Source organism: Mobula hypostoma, chromosome 6 (assembly GCF_963921235.1).
Source record: "Mobula hypostoma chromosome 6, sMobHyp1.1, whole genome shotgun sequence".
Lineage (NCBI taxonomy): Eukaryota > Metazoa > Chordata > Chondrichthyes > Myliobatiformes > Myliobatidae > Mobula > Mobula hypostoma.
Genome location: NC_086102.1, coordinates 131,906,160 through 131,923,902, shown reverse-complemented (window position 1 = coordinate 131,923,902; position 17,743 = coordinate 131,906,160). Strand labels below are relative to the sequence as shown.

General features: G+C 40.6%; 1 protein-coding gene across 5 annotated transcripts in view; it reads right to left on the bottom strand.

The window, feature by feature from the left end:
- Positions 1-4,076: 4,076 nt before the first annotated feature.
- The window catches only part of LOC134348407 (CASP8 and FADD-like apoptosis regulator), a 31,058-nt gene continuing 17,391 nt past the window's right edge, over positions 4,077-17,743 (bottom strand). For 4 of the 5 annotated variants that reach the window (XM_063051724.1, XM_063051723.1, XM_063051725.1 and 1 more), the window contains exons 5-10: positions 16,142-16,251; positions 15,103-15,190; positions 14,279-14,373; positions 13,151-13,229; positions 10,945-11,452; positions 4,077-10,528 (exon numbers count right to left, since the gene is read on the bottom strand). In XM_063051724.1, coding sequence (XP_062907794.1) covers positions 10,399-10,528; positions 10,945-11,452; positions 13,151-13,229; positions 14,279-14,373; positions 15,103-15,190; positions 16,142-16,251 — 1,010 coding nt within the window. In that variant the 3' untranslated portion in view covers positions 4,077-10,398. The remainder of the gene's footprint in view (positions 10,529-10,944; positions 11,453-13,150; positions 13,230-14,278; positions 14,374-15,102; positions 15,191-16,141; positions 16,252-17,743) is intronic. The other variant, XM_063051727.1, reaches the window with a different exon arrangement.

The window sequence follows — 17,743 nt, the reverse complement described above, 5'->3', positions numbered from 1 at the left end:
GTAATAGTATCCCTGAGCAGTAATGCCACCCCTCTTCCCCTTTTTCCGCCCTCTCTAGCCCTTTTAAAGCACTGAAATCCAGGAATATTGAGAATCCATTCCTGCCCTGGTGCCAGCCAACTCTCTGTAATGGCCACTACATCACAATTCCATGTATGTATCCAAGCTCTCAGTTCATCACCTTTGTTCCTGATGCTTCTTGCATTGAGGTACACATATTTCAGCCCTTCTACCTTACTGTCTTTACACCGTTTATTCTGCTTCTCTTTCCTCAAACCCTCTCTGTATGTTCGACCTGGCTTTACTCCATGCACTTCTTTCACTGCTCTATCGCTCTGGGTCCCATCCCCCTCACAAATTAGTTTAAAACCCTCCCGAACCATGCTAGCAAACCAACCTGCAAGGATATTGCTCCCCCTCGAGTTCAGGTGCAACCCATCCAATCTGTACAGGTCCCACCTTCCCCAGGGGAGATCCCAATGATCTAAAAATCTAAAACCCTGCTCCCTGCACCAACTCCTCAGCCATCTTCTCCAACTCTTACCATCACTGTCACGTAGCACTGGCTGCAATCCTGAGAACGCCACCCTTGAGGTCCTGTTCATCAGCCTTCTGCCTAGTTCCCGAAACTCACACTTCAGGACCTCATCCCTCTTCCTGCCTATGCCGTTGGTCCCAACATGTATCACGACTTCTGGTTGCTTTCCCTCTCGTACCAGGATGTCGTGCACCCGGTCAGAGACGTCCTGGACCCTGGCACTCGGGAGGCAACAAACCATGCAGGTGTCCTTCTCACATCCACAAAATCTCCTGTCTGCTCCCCTGTCTCCAATGACAACAGCTCTCCTCTTCTCTGTCCCACCCTTCTGCACCACAGGGTCAGACTCAGTGCCGGAGGCCCTGCCACCGTGGCTCACACCTGATCGGTCGTCCCTGCCAACAGTATCCAGGACGGTAAACTTATTATTCAGGGGAATGGCTACAGGAGTGCTCTGCACTACCTGTCTGCTCACCTTCGCTTTCCCCCCTCTGACTGTCACCCAACAACCTGCTTCCGACAGCCTAAGTGTGACTACCTCCTTGTAGCTCTCACCTATGACTGCCTCATTCTCCCTTATGAGTTGGAGGTCATCCAGCTGCTGCTCCAGATTCCTTACACGGTCTTCCAGATCGCCCAGCCGTATGCACTTCTGGCAGATGTGACTCTGCGGGAGAGGGGAGTTCCCCCAAGACTGTCACATCTCACATGAGAGGCACATCACCGTTTCAGAAGACATCGTAAAAACTAACTGCCAGCTAGCTTGTCCTCCGCCTCTTCTCGTCGAAGCCTCTCGAGTCAAAGCCTCAAAGCTCCACTCCTTCACTGGCCCACTCACTCACTGGCCGCTTCGCTTGAGCTATCCCTCCATTTATCTGTTTGAGCTTTTCAAAATGTTTGGTCACCTGACCTCAACTGGCCAATCAGCTGCTTTCTGCTGAGTCTGAGCTATTCAAATCTTGATTGTCTAATCAACGGCTTACTGCTGATCTATTCAAATCTTGATTGACTTGATTGCACAGACCAACTGCCAAAACTGCCAGAATCTCTCGAGCCTAAGCCTCAAAGCTCCACTCCTTCACTGGCCCACTCACTCACTGGGCACTTTCCACTGCTCCTGCCCTATTTACTTTATTGTCTCCTACCAGTTTTTTTTTTTGAAACCTTATTATAATGCTTCTATGGCTGGGAAAAGAACAAAAGCTTCTGCAAAAGAAAGAGAAACAGAAGACTAATCCCCAGTCACTTTGGATTCAATCAGTGACTTCCTTAAATGGCAAAAATCGGAATTTTCTAAGGAATTTCAATGACTTAATGGCAAATTGGATATAACCCAACAAACTTTAACTGAGCATGAGAACCAAATTCAGGAAAATACTGCAAAGCTGTTGACACTTGAAGAGGATGTTGAAGATACAATTAAACTCTGCAAAGAGTTATCCTTATCCAATGAAAAAATGATGAAAAGGATTATCAGTCTAGTAAATAGAAACAGGAGAAATAATTTGCAAATTCTGGGTCTTGAAGAATCAATTGAAGGCGCTGACCCTACGAAGTTCTTTGCAAACTTTCTGAAACAGCTATTCCGTTTTATTCACTTCTGAGGCGAAGCTCGATCAAGCATATTGCTCACCAACTTTGAAGTCATTGTCATTGGCAGCAAGACCCAGGTCGACCATTCTAAGTTTTCATGAATTTTGTATTAAGGACCTTTTAATTCACCATACCCATCAACAAAGAATGATCAATTTCCATGGTTACAAGGTCAGATTTGTGAAAGACTATTCGCCTGAAGTTATGGCTGATTGTATGAAATATAAAGAAGTTATGTCGGAACTTTACAATAAAGGATTTAAACCATCCCTTCAATTTCCCGCCCATCTGAGTATTGTTTTGAAGAATGGATTGCAAAAAATAAAGTCAGTTGAAGACGCAAAAGAGTTTCTGAAGGCTTAAGTCTAAAACTGTTATATTTCATATTTGATCATTTTTTCTTCTGTTAATATGAATTTGAAATAAGGTTTCAATAAGCTTACATTTTGGCCATACATATATTGTTTTTTGTTTTTTTTTGATACTTTATTATATCCCCTTTTGAGGCTTTATTTTAATATAGCTTTCTTTAAATTTGTTTAAATTGATCCTTTTATATTTTTGAATACTGAGTTATTTTTCTTTTTATGTTGTGTCTTGGTAGGGACATAATTGACCTTGAAGGACTGGAGTTTCTGTCAACAGGATTTTTTGGGGAGGGAACTTTTTAGTTGTTAGCTCGCTGACTGTTTATTGGTCAGCCTTCTGGCTTTGGGTGGAGGAAGGACTAGGGCCTATTTCTCCCTGGGAGCTGTATTGAGTTGATTATGTTAGGCATCCCACCTCTCCCGGAACTCTCCCGCATATTGATAGTGGCTCCCTGATGCCCACAAATTATATACAATATCCCAGAAATCAATTTTTTTTTTGAGAGTGAGCGAGCAAGAGAGTGTGCCATGGCAGAGTGTTCCAAAAAAATATAAAACCTACGTCAGTCCAGACTACACTAAAGCGTACCCCTACCTAACAGGGGTCAAAATAATAAGTGTTGCTCCCTGCACTATTTGCAATAGTGACTTTTCTATTGCCCATGGTGGGTTAAGACCGTAAAAGACATGTTGAGATGAGTTTTACAGGTGTCATTCGTTCACTAGCATAGCTAAACGTTATTTAAACTAGCTGGCTAGCTGCTATTGCAGACATCCCACCTCTCCTGGAAGTTCTGGGAGTCTCCCGCAAATTGATGGTGCTACCTCCCTGAAATGAGTTTTTGCAGGGTGGGATGTCTGTTATATGATTGCTTGTTTGACTACCTTACCTTACGGTTTGCTTTCTAGTTTTAATAACTGATGGCCAGATCTTTTAATTACAAGATGTTTTGTATTTAAAACGGTTCAAAATATTAACTTAGTTTGAATGTGAAAGGGCTGAATCACCCCATTAAATGGAACAAAGTGTTTGCTTATATTAAAAAATTAAAAGCACCCATTATTTTCTTACAAGAAACGCACATACGCAGCTGTGATAGCTTACGTTTTTTTTACTCAGTGGAAGGATATACAATTCCATTCTTCATTTAATGCAAAATCACGTGGAATTTCAATTTTTGTAGATAATACAGTTTCCTTCATTCAGCATAAAGTTGTTTCGGATCCTAATGGTCGATTTGTTATTGTATCTGGGAGTTTAGACAGTAAATTGATTGTTTTTGCTAATATATATGCCCCCAATGTAGACGATCCAGGATTTTTTTGAACGTCTATTTTCGTTTTTTTGCCAGATTTGTGTACTTACTCTCTTGTGATGGGAGGAGATTTTAACTGCTGGTTAGCTCCAGTATTAGATCGCTCGTCTGTCAAACCAGCCACAGTTAATAATCAGCTTTGTTTATCCAATCCTTTCTAACTAAATATGGTATAGTTTCATCTCATTTTTAAAATCTTTATTAATTAATATCAAAGATCAACAAAAAAATACATTAAGATAATCAAGTCAACATGTCAATTTATACAATGAGGAATCAAATTACCAAATAACTGATTAACAAAGCTAAACTATATCAATAATAATAAGAAAAAATAAAGTGTTAAGAATATATATAAATTTTTTTAGTTGATTCTTGGCATTTTCTTCATCCGACGTACAGGGAGTATTCTTTTTTCTCTCATGTCCATCATTCTTATACCAGGAGTGATTATTTTTTTTTATTGACAGTCAAGTGATTCCATTGGTTCAATCGATCAAATATAAAGAGATTGCTATTTCTGACCACTCTCCTGTACTTGTATCTTTAAATCTTCTTGGTCCTAACCCTATAAGTCGATTTTGGAAATTTAATTTAACTCTGTTATCCGATGAGGGTTTTTTAAAATTTATGGAGATTCAAATTACTCTTTTTTTTGAAGGAAGTACATTGGAAGAGACGTCTAGTCTTATTATATGGGATACTTTTAAAGCATATATCCGGGGTCAACTTATTTCTTATACTGCAAACATTATTAAAAAAGTTAACAAAGAGAGAAACGAACTAGCTAATCAGTTAAAACAACTGGACCATAAATATGCTCCGGTATCCGATCCTGAAATATACAAGAGACGTATTGAAACCAAAACTAAATATGATCTTCTTTTAACGTATCCAATTGAAAGCCAGCTTTTAAAAGATAGAAGTCAATTTTATATTCAGAGATAAAACTGGTAACCTACTGGCTAATCAATTGAAGCCAAGCGGCAAATTAAAGAAATACATAAAATTAATGGGGACATGACAACTGACCACTTTGAAATTAATGACACTTTTAGGGAATTTTATTCCAAATTGTGTAATTCTGACTCTGTTAATGATAATATTGCAATGAATAATTTTTTAGATCAATTAAATACTCCTAATCTTTTGATAGATGGTCGTAGGCAATTGGATCAACCCATTTCCCAGCAGGAAATTGCTCAGGCTATACGAGAATTCATTCTGGGAAATCCCCAGGACCCGGTGAATTCTTTGGAGAGTTCTATAAGACTTTTTCCTCCTTACTTATACCACACTTATGTTCTACCCTTACAGATTCCTTTAAGGTAGGAAGATTACCGCACTCTTTTTACAAAGCTTCCATTTTGCTCATTCTCAAAAAGAATAAGAATCTTACTGAATGTTCTTTGTATAGACCTATCTCTTTAGATAAAATTTTAGCATCAAAATTGAGTGAAGTGTTGGTTTGCAGACTTGAAAATATATCTTCTATAGTTTCAGATGATCAGACAGGATTTATTAAAAATCAATATTCCCATTTTAATATATGGCATTTGTTAAATGTTATGCATTCTCCATCTAAGGAAATATCAGAATGTGTGATATCTTTGGATGCGGAGAAGGCCTTTGACAGAGTTGAATGGAATTATCTTTTTACATCCTCAGAAAAATTTAATTTTGGACCTAATTTTATTCATTGGATTAAATTACTTTATTTATTTCCCTCCGCTAGTGTCCTTACTAATCTTCAGAATTCTAAACCCTTTAAACTCCAACGTGGGACTAGACAACATTGTCCTTTGAGCCCTCTGCTTTTTTATTTGGTATTAGAACCCTTAGCTATTGCTTTTCGAGAGTCTAAAGAGATTACTGGTATTTTAAGGAGAGGTACTATTCATAAAGTGTCACTCTATGCTGATGTCTTATTGCTTTTTATATCTAATGTTACAACCTCTATCATTTGTGTTCCATTTACTGACTAATTTTAGTCAGTTCTCAGGATACAAATTAAATTTACATAAGAGTGAACTGTTTCCTTTAAACAATTTAATACCGATATTAACCTTCCTTTCAAAATTTTAAGAAAATGATTTATGTATTTAGGAGTAACAATTCCTAAGAATTATAAAGATTTATTTAAGGAAAATTCTTTAACTTTAATGAATTATGTTATAAAAAACTTTTTAATTGGTCACCTCTCTTTATCACTGATTGGCCAAATTAATACTATTAAAATGAGTATCCTACCCAAATTTATACACCTTTTTCAAGCTGTGCCTGTTTTTATTCCTAAATCTTTTTTTGACTCTTTGGATTCAATTCTTTCTTCTTATATATGGAAGAATAAAAAATCTCAAATAAATAAAGCTTACCTTCAAAAAACCAAACAGAATGGAGGCTTTGCCTTACTCAATTTTAGGTTATATTATTGGGCAGTTAATATATGAAATATTACGTTCTGAATATATTACATTAACCATGAGAAATACCCTATATGGGTTTCTTTGGAAGTCAACTCTGTTATGACATTTTCCATTATTTCTTTACTTGGATCCTCGCTTCCTTTATCTTTAAATAAACTAACTGACAATGTGGTGGTCAAACATACTTTGAGGATTTGGTTACAGTTTAGAAAATATTTTGGTTAATTGAGATTCTCCCTCTCGAGTCCCATCTTTTCTAATTGTTTTTTTAAACCATCTTTAATTGACTTATCTTTTAAAGAATGGGATAGATTGGGTATTAAAACAATTTCAGGATTTGTTTGATGGAGGGAATCTCTCTTCTTTTGTGTAACTTTCAACGAAATTGAACCTTTCCAATACGCACTTTTTTCGATACTTACAGATTAGAGATTTTTTAAGATCTCAATTACATACATTTCCTACAAGTCCAGATAAGAATATAATAGATACAATTTTAAATTTGAGACCCTTTGACAACGGTTCAATATCTTACATTTATGGTCTACTGTTGGGACTGAAAAAGGCCTCTTTAGGTAAAATGAAAGGAGACTAGGAAAAGGATTTACAGATTTTCTTATCTGAAGAGAGCTGGAAGATTATTTTAAAATTGATTAATTCTTCCATCATTATGTGCTTGTCATTCTTTATTACAATTCAAAGCGGTACATAGAGTTCATATGTCTAAAGACAAGCTCTCTCATTTACCGCAGATATTTCCCCTTACTGTGATAGATGTACTAATGGAGTGGCCACACTAATTCATATGTTTTTGACATGTCCGAGCCTTGAAAAATTCTGGAAAGATGTATTTCAAATTTTTTCTGCACTTTTCAATGTCAGCTTTAAGTCCAATCCTTTGACTGCCCTGTTTGGTATTGTTGAGGATAGTGCTACAAAATTGAAGCCATCTAATTTGCGGGTATTGGCCTTTATGTCTCTTATGGCCAGGAGGGTGATCTTGCTCAAGTGGAAGGAGGCTGCCCCGCCCACTCGTGTTCAATGGCTATCTGATGTTATGTTATGCCTTGATCTACAGAAGATTTGTTGTTCGATTTCTGATTCTAAACAGGATTTTCTAATGTTATGGGGACCCTTTCTGAGTTATTTTCATAATCTTTGAACTGTTATTAAAGTATAGATCTGAGCCATTATTATAATATTAAATGGCAAGGTATTTTTTTTCCACCAACCAGCTCATTTTGGTAGTGGGGGTACATTAGGGTATTTTTATCTTTCTTAAGGGGTACAGGGTTTTTTTTTTAAAATAGGATATGGCAGATAAACAGGAATAGGGTACTAGGATGGCCAAAGGTGGGAGGATAAAGTGTAAATTAGGGTATGTGTGTGTGTGTGTGTGTGTGTGTGTGTGTGATTGTGTGAAGGGATTTAGAATGCAAGTCTATTGCACACTCAGGAGCAGAAGGTGGCAGTAATGCACCATTAAGCTGGGTGCCAACTGCCGTAAAACAAGACAAAGAAGAAGTGGGGGTAAGATTTTTTTAATAAAATAAAATTATTTTATCTTATTTCATTTCATAATTCAATCTTTTTTTCTACATGATTGATTTGGAATATGGGATACTGTGATCATATTACTGTGACTTAAATGTAATGTAATTCAAATTACTTGTATCCTTATGAATGTTGTATTTGTATTCATGCAATTTATATAATATTAATAAAAATATTGAAAGAGGTTTCAGGCTGAACCTGAAAAGTCCGATGTTGACAGTAACTATTGCAAAACTACTTAAAATGATAAAAAAAATTATTCAAATATAGAATAAGGAGAAAGCATTAAGTTTATGATGTAGCAGAAAAAACTGGAAGAGTGCATTCAATGATGCTTATTTCCTCAGAGAATCATAGAAAACTACATTACAAAAACAAGCTCTTCGGCCATCTAGTCTGTGCTGAACTACTTAAAGTGCCTAGTCCCATCAATCTGCACCTGGACCATAGCTCTCCATACCCCTCCCATCTACGAACCTATCCAAAACTTCCCTTAAATATTGAAATCAAAATCACATCCACCACTTGCGCTGGTAGCTCATTCCACACTCTTACCACCCTCTGAGTGAAGAAGTTTCCCCTAATGTTCTTCTTAAAATTTCACCTTTAACCCATGACCCCTACTTGTGGTCAACCCAAAAGAGCCTACTTGTACTTACCCTATCTATACCCCTCATAACTTTGTACCTTTATCAAATCTCCCTTCAATCTTCTTCTTTCTAGGGAATAAAGTTCTAATCTATTCAGTCTTTTCTTATAACTCAGCATCCTTGTAAATTTTCTCTGTACTCTTTCAATTTTATTTACATCTTTCCTGCAGGTAGGTGACCAAAAAAATGCACACAATACTCCAAATTAGGCCTCACCAATGTCTTATAAAAATTCAACATAACAGTGATGTCACTTTCAATGAATTATGGACCTGTATTCTCAGATCCCTTTGTTCTACCACACTCCTCAGTGCCCTACTGTTCATTGTGCAAGACCTACCCTGGTTGGTCCTCCCAAAGTGTAAAACCTCACACTTGTCTGCCTTGAATTCCATCTGCCATTTTTCCAGTTGGTCCAGATTCCGCTGCAAGCTTTGATAGTCTTCCTTGCTGTCCCTACATCCCCTAATCTTGGTGTCATCCACAAATTTGTTGATCCAGTTAACTATATTACCATCCAGAATATTAATATTGATGATAAACAACATCAAAACCAGCACTAATCCCTGCGGCTCACCACCAGTCACAGTCAGACAGGCAACCATCTACTACCACTCTATACCTTCTCCCGCAAAACAAACATTTAGTACTGTTTACTACCTCATCATGAATGCCAGGCGACTGAGCCTTCTTGGCCAACCTTCCATGCGGGAACTTGTCAAATGCCTTGCTGAAGTCCATGTAAACAACATCCACTGCCTTACCTTTATCAACTTTCCAGGTAACTTCCTCAAAAACTCTAAGATTGGTAGGATATGATCTACCATGCTGACTATCCTTAACCAGTCCCTGTCTATCCAAAAACTCATATCTGGTCCCTTAGAATACTTTCTTTCCTGCTACTGATGTCAGGTTCACTAGTTTATAATTTCCTGGTTTATTCCTGGAGTCTTTCTTAAACAGTGGAACAACATTAACTATCCTCCAGTCCTCCAGCACCTCATATATCACTGAGAATGATTTAAGTATCTTTGCTAGGGCCCCTTCAATTTCTGCAGTTGCCTCCCTCAGGGTCCGAGGGAACACCCTGTCAGGCCCTGGGGATTTGGCCACCTGATTTGCCTCAACAGCAAACACCTCCTCCTCTGTAATCTGTATAAGGCACATGACCTTGCTGCTGCTTTGCCTCACTTCCATAGACTCTGTGTCCATCTGCCGAGTAAATACTGATGCAAAAAAATCCACTTAAGAACTCCCTCATCTCATTTGGCTTCACACATAGATTATCATTCTGATCTTCCAGAGGTCCAATTTTGACCCTTGCAATCCTTTTGCTCTCAACATATGTGTAGAACCCCTTTGCCTTGTCTGCTAAAATGACCTCCCGCCTTCTTTTAGCCCTCCTGATTTCTTTCTTAAGTTATGACATAGTTATGACCATACAGTCCACTGAGTTTACACTGGCTCACAGCACATTCACATACCCACATTATCTTTCCCTGTAACCTCATCTACCCACATCCACATCAATTCCCTGCCAGATTCTACCAGTCACCTCCACACCAGGAGCAATTTGGTCTGGGCTATCAATCTACCAACCCACACGTTGAGCTCTACCCCGTGCTGCACTGTGCCAAGCCTCTAAGCCCAAGCCCACTTTCTCCACCTAGACCCCTCTCTTAGCAATCAGGATCTTCCTGCTAGCTTTGATACCCCTCCAGTCTCTTGCATACCTCACTGGCCGAGAGCGCACAATGATACAAGTATCTCTCTTGGACATGAGGATGTGCACCACCCCTCTTGCTCCAAGTACCCAGGTATCACAGCTTATAGACGTTGGAAAGGTTGTTCTGGTAACAGACTGTCAATAGACTTTCATCTGGTCAGTGGTCTTGAGCGCTTGATATATTTCCTAATGCAGACTACAGAGCGTATGTAGGTTTGCGGTGGCATTCAGGGAAAGATGAGCTGCTTCCTCAGAGTGTGCTGCAGGATGAGAGGCGTGGCCTGCTGTTGGCTCAGTTGCTCATTTCTTAACATCGTCTTCCTATTCACCTCGGTAAGGATTGAAATCAAGTCCGACCTAGAGACGATGTGGGGAAAACGTCAATTGCAGATTCCAGTAAAGCACAAGAACACTTCACAGACTCCCCCAGCAGAGTCTGTGACTCTGCAAACATCCCCAGTGCAGACTAAGACTCTGCACAATGTCTCAAGGTCTATCTGCAGTAACTGTCGGGTTTTAGGGTTTAACAAGAGTACCTATTAAATCCTGAATAACCATGAACGTTTCCAAACTCAGATGAAAGGTCATTGACCTGAAACCAACTACTTTTCTCTCCACAGAAATAGCCTGATCTGCTGAATATTTCTGTTTTTTAAAAAAAAAACCACTCTGGCGGAGCTCTAAGAACGGTGAACTCCAAGGCTCTGGACATGTACTGTGAATCCACACCAGGCTCAGGAGTCACATGAGATGCTTCTAACTGCAGTACTTACCTGTGTCGATACTTCCACAGATACTCTGACAGAGTGCGCATGAAGGAGGATGGCTGTTGAGGTGCTTGGTGAAGTAGGCTCTGAGAAATCTGGCAGCAACACCACAGGATGTCTGCTTCCTGAGGAACTATTTCCTCGCAGTTATTGCCATCAACTTGAATTAGGTCTCCATTACTCTGGGCACTGGACAGCTCCAATTCGCCATTCGCTGCAGTTCTGAGGAAATCCTGAACAAAGAAGAGCCGAGGTTTGCCCAAGAGGGAGTGGCATTGCTGCCCTTTGAAATAGTGCTGGATTTGCTTAAAGGGAAGTCCAGGGTCATTCCCATCAACTGCAAGGATGCAATCCTGCGTGCCACGGCTGATAATGCAGCAAACAAAGCAGTCAAGGGCGCCTAGATCATCCCGCTCTGATGCTTCTTTCAAAATCTTTTCCACCTCGTTCAGCTCAACGTAGAGATGGAGGACGACACTGAAATGTAGTGCCTCAAATGTCTCCTTTAACAGACCTGGAGAAACAAGCCAGGAGTTAGTACATGAAGGAGAGAGGGGTGGGGCAGTTAAATAGGAAAATGAAGGGAGGGAGGTCAAAGCACAAGTGAAGGGAAGCAGGAGGTTGGTGTTAATCAACTCATACATAGTGTTAATGCTCAGCCAACAGAGGAGTTAAATAGCTGAGGTTTATTACACATGGAAGGGGGATGTTATTAAATGGAAATGTAACAATGATTAGTAAAAGGAAGGGATTTAATTCACTGTTGGAGGTGAGATCTAATACATGTGAATCAGAGAAAATTATATATTTGTAATTGGCTTATTATTGATACTGGCAGTGAGATATTGGGAGGCAGGGTGGATACGCCTCCAAATGAGGTGCAAGGTGCTCCTTCCCTCTGCTAGCCTGCAGATCACTCTTGGGAAAGGTGTAGCACTGCTAACAGTCCTATGAAGCCATGGAAGCAGTTGGTGGATGGCTGTATGAGTAGATGGTACATATCATAAGTCTTGATTACACGACCACTAACACCAGACAATCTCTGAACAGAATTTGTAATGGCTGGGGTCACCTGTAAAGACACTGCCCAGAAAAAGGCAATGGCAAATCACTTCTGTACAAAAATTTTTCAAGAACAATCATGGTCAAAGACCACAATCACCCGTGTGATACGGCACTGATGACGATGATGACTGAGATACAGTGAAAAGGTTTTGCTTGCATGCCATAGAGACAGATCACTCCATACACAAACAGACTGAGGGAGTATAAAAAGCAAAGAAAAACAATAGCAGGATGCAGAATATAATTTTAAGAGTTTGAGAGAAAGTGCAGTGCAGGTAGACAGACATGGTGCAGAGCCGTGACATGGTATCAAGAGTTCACCTTTAATGTACAAGATGTTCATTCAAGAGTCTTACAGCAGCAGGACAAAAGCCGTGTTTGAGCTTGGTGGCGCATTTACTGCCCAATGGAATGAGCAAGACGAGAGAATGACGGGATGGGAGGGATATTTAATTATGTTGACTGCTTTCCTGAGGCACCAGGAAGTACAGACAAAGCCAACGAAGGGGAAGCTGGCTTTTGTGAGAGTTTGGGCTGTATCTACAACTGTTCTTGTGGTTCTGGGAAGAGCAGCTGCATACCAAGTTGTAATGTGGCCAGATGGGATGATTTCCATAGTGCATATGCAAAGATTGGTGAAGGTCAACAGGGTCATGCTAAACTTCCTCGGCCTTGTAAGCAGGTGGCAACACTGCTGTGCTTTATTAGTCATATTATCTACCTGTGCAGTGTGTTTCGTGGTAAAGGAGAAGATTTTAAAAGATGGGAATGAGGTAGGATTTAATACTGTGAAAGTCTTGATGAGCTACAAACAGGTGGTATTGTACACAGCAATATGTGGAATGGAAGTGGTAGGATTAATATACCGTATACGATGCACGGGGGAGTTAAGGAGAGGGGCTAAATACATAACAGATGAAGAAGTACAGTTGACCAAGGGCAGTAACAATGGAGAGGAAACTGGGAAAAGGGTGAGAGGGTAGGGGCAGTGTTAACATACAGAAAACTGAACTGCATGAGGAGGAGGGTTCATGATTAGTAAATGGAGATTAATAATCGACTACATGGGATTAATACACAGTAAACTGGGCTGATGCACTAAAACAGGGCAGTACACACCATGTGGAGTGCAGCCTACAGCACTCACCTGCATCAGTTCCAATACAGTCAATGATTAAACAAAGGCCAAATGGGTTACTCTGCATCTTGTAAGTTTCCAGTCCGTTCTGTAACATAAAGAACAGCATTATAATAAAATACACACATTTAGCACAGTGCTTTCCACCTGATCAACTGCTCTAGTGGTATTGGGAAAGATATCAATGTTCACTTGTCCCAAAAGGGGTGGTCCTTTGCTGTTTTCCCCCAATCGGCCATAAGCCAGAGTCCCGGGGGAAGGAATAGTGTCCATTTACTCAGTCTGCTGAAAGGCAGTGACTAACTTTGTAACAGTCCTTCAGGACTTCAGAAATTCAGCCCACGTCTGTACACAAGTCCCCAGACTGCTACTGAACCCTCGATCTTCTGACTCAGTTTCCACCTGCACGACAACGTGAGATGATAGCAGCCACTGTGAGTTAGTGTCAGCATTGGAATGCCGTACTGGGCAACAAACTGTATGTATCTGGACTTCATTACCTGCAGCACAGAATTGTAGCTGTCGTCTAATGGGTTCAAGTCCTACTGGAAAGTCTTGAGACAAATGCAGAAAGAATACACTCAGTGTTTCAAGTACCTCTGCTTAGAGATGAAAAGTTAAATTGAAGCCTGTTTGCTCCATCTGCTGAATGACACCGTTCTGAAGAGGGCAGAGTTTACCTCAGTGCATTGGCGAATATTTATTCCTCAAATCATTATCACATCATAGCATTGCAATTGCAAGAGTTTGTCATATTTCCTATGTAACAAGACTGCATAATAAAATTCACTGGCTATAAATAGGACTTCCTTGTTCCTTCTCCTTCAAGTACCCCATTGCGAATGACCCCTTTGATAATGAGCACTCCCCAATACATGCAAACTCCCCTGTGTGTTCCTTAATATGTAACCAGCCCGAGGAGAAATTACCTAAAGAGTGTCCCTGCCCCATCTCCCACAGCACGTGACCAAAAGCTACCTCCTCACAATGAGATATCCATCTCTGGCTGGAGGGGCTTCCACTGAAGTGTAAATATTTGCACTCCAAAACCCACCTCATGTGTGTGAAACTCCATTTCCCCCATTCAATTTCATGCCCCTTCCCTTGCCACATTTTGACACCGCGTTGTGTGCCTACCGCTACCTGCTGGACCACATAGCTTGCTCTTGGAGCAGTGGGCTGTGCTGACTCAGGCACTGGACTGCTCAGTTCTGTCACGTTAGGCTCCTCAGCTGCAGGAGAAAAACAGACAGTTTCAAAGAGGTAGTTCATCACAAACTGTAATACATTCAGCTTTCACATCCAAAAGAAGAAACATTTAACAATAATGAGCAATATATCTAAGCCAAGTGAAAAAAGGCCACAATAATTTGGGAGAAAAGAATATATTCTCATCGCACGAGGTGGCATTGCCCCAATTCTTAGTGCAGTCAAGATCTGCCAGGTGAAGGCCAAGCAAGGTTGTACTTTCATTCTGTCCATGATCAGGGACCCCAGTTGAAACCTCACACACTCTGCTGTTGTCGAGGTGCTCAGAATCCTGATGTATTTCACTTGTTAAACCACTCCACTTGTCCTGTTCCAGGAAAAGACTGCATCACTGGAGAAATACAACACAGCAGACGATTTCTTCTAAAAGTCCCTACTGGTACTTAGCCATTACTCAAGCAATTTCCTAGTCCCCTGGGCTCACCCCATTACCTTATCCTTAACTTCTATCAAACCTATGATTAAATATCAAAATAATCTTTGCTTTAGTCTTTGACGATGAATTCACAAACGCCACAACCTAATGACACTTTCCCTGCATACTGCCTACCCATTGATCGTTAATGTCCAAACAGAGTATGATACACATAAATGTAGCTGTTAGACATGGAATGGTTTAATTAAGCATACATAAGAAACTCCCCTACACTAGGTACAGAGATTAACATCAATATTTAGCAATTGTTACTTACATAAGGTTATTGTTAACCTTGGGCAATTGGAGGGAATATGTTGTCTCAATAACTGGTTTGTAATCACAGGCTGCACACTGCTTCTCATCTGGAAGATGAAGGAAAACAACAGCAAAGAGTTAAGACAGTCTCAGGTAACCTCAAGATTTTGGAAGGCAGAGAATATTAGATTAATCACATCTAGAGACAGATGAGGCAGGGACACAGCTGAGTAAGAGTCATAGTCATACTTTATTGATCCTGAGGGAAATTGGTTTTCGTTACAGTTGCACCATAAATAATTAAATAGTAATAAAACCATAAATAGTTAAATAGTAATATGTAAATTATGCCAGGAAATAAGTCTGGGACCAGCCTATTGGCTCAGGGTGTCTGATCCTCCAAGGGAGGAGTTGTAAAGTTTGACGGCCACAGGCAGGAATGACTTCCTATGACACTCTGTGTTGCATCTCGGTGGAATGAGTCTCTGGCTGAATGTACTCCTGTGCCCAACCAGTACATTATGTAGTGGATGGGAGACATTGTCCAAGATGGCATGCAACTTGGACAGCATCTTCTTTTCAGACACCACCGTGAGAGAGTCCAGTTCCATCCCCACAACATCACTGGCCTTACGAATGGGTTTGTTGATTCTGTTGGTGTCTGCTACCCTCAGCCTGCTGCCCCAGCACACAACAGCAAAGATGATCGCACTGGCCACCACAGACTGTTGATGAGACTGTTAATGGTGATGAGAAGGGAATGAAAGAATGGATTTGGAATTCAGCTCATCTTTGGATCAAATATGCTGCTGCTGTGGGCAGTCTGGTTCAGATTCAGACAGGGATGGGATCAATGGCAGTGGAACTGAACTCCTGTCAACCACACAAAATCTCAGTAACTACACACCACTAATTCCAGTCCACACCAGTTCCTGACATGAAAAATTATCAAAGGCCATGCCAGGTGCAAAACATGAAAAGGGGAAAGCATAGGGGAGGGAGGAAAAGTAAAACAAAATGTTTTATAAGTATTTTCAAGTCTTTTCAGAGATTCCTACCCCAAGTTGTTCAAAGTGCTCTGGACCAAATCCACACTCCTGCTGGGGAACAGAAACAGGAATGACGTTCTGATAGGCATCTGACCTTCTTACAGGGCTCATACGTTCACCTGAGAAAGACAGACAAAGATTACAGTATTGTCATTAACACCATCATTTACTGCGAGTTGCTCCAACTAACATAATCCCTGCAATTTATTGCAACTATCCTTAACAAATGTACACCCTACAAAAGCCCGCCGCTCACTCTGAGCTACATGAGCACAAACATGTGCATCCACACATGCAGTGACATGAACATGTACAGTAATTCAAACAGCTCTTTCACAACCGTAGTCAGCGGAGTTTATTGAAATTTAGGTACCTTGTTTTAATGCATGAAACACAACCTCTGGGTGTATACACGAAGGTCCTACATATAGTGATGAAGAACAAATACAATAAAACCCTGATAACCCAGCATGCTTATGACTTTATTGGTGCCAGAATAACAATGTGCCGTCACTACTGGATGTTACAATATCTCTAGTCCCTCACTACTGGATATTATAATATCTCTACAGTTTTAGATGTTACACAGTGAGATGATAAATTTTCCAGCAAACCAGGTAAATTGAAAAGGAGCATGGGAAACCAGCATCCCAGTGAGTTGAATGGGGAGGGGGAGGGAACGTTGACTCAAACCATGAGAGGCCTGCGTCGGGCATTTTCATGCCTTACAAGGCGCAGATTGGAAGTCTGTGTGGGGCGCCACTCCTCACACAGACTAGAGCAATGTGTGATTAAATGCCTTGCTCAAGGGCACAAACACGCTGCCACAGCCGAGGCTCAAACAAGCGACCTTGAGATCACTAGACGAACGCCTTAACCACTTGGCCATGTGCCCAACACAAGTGGAATGGGAGCATGGAAACCACAGCTCAGATGAGCAAGACTTGAAACCACATACATCTGACATAGGGATGAGAGTGCTGAATCAGGTGACATAGTCACCTACAGCCAATATAACCCCCACAGTATCTTGTACTGTAACTGCCTTGAATAGAACAGTATAGCCCCAGGAACAGGCTTTTTAGCCCACGATGAATACTGCAGTAACATACATCACCATGATTACCTAAAGCATTCCAACCAATCTAATCACCTCCACAAATTATGACTCATTTTAACCCAACACATTGAGGATAGTTGCATTGTAACCCCCCACCCCGCAAAAACAGCAACCCAGCCCCCTCTCCCATCGAATATTTTCCAAAAATTGAGTCTTTATTCTGCCAATGACCCCTGGGTAGCTAGTCTGCAGCTCAAAATCCCAATCCAAGAGTACCATAAGTGGGCTGATAAATACTGACTGAGTAATGCCTCTAGATTCAGCAACAATTCCGTGCAATTTGATGAACATTCAAATACAGTCTACATCTGTGAACGTCAGTCTGATCTGTTCCCAGGTTCATAGCTATCTCGTGTTTATTCTTCCAGCTTGTCAACTCTACACTGTTTATTGTCAAGTGTTTGTCCAGTTTTTTGCAGTATTCCCTGGTTTTCACAGGACTCCCCCTCCCTAGCGCACATCTTCCTGGCATTTACAACTTTCCCATTCCC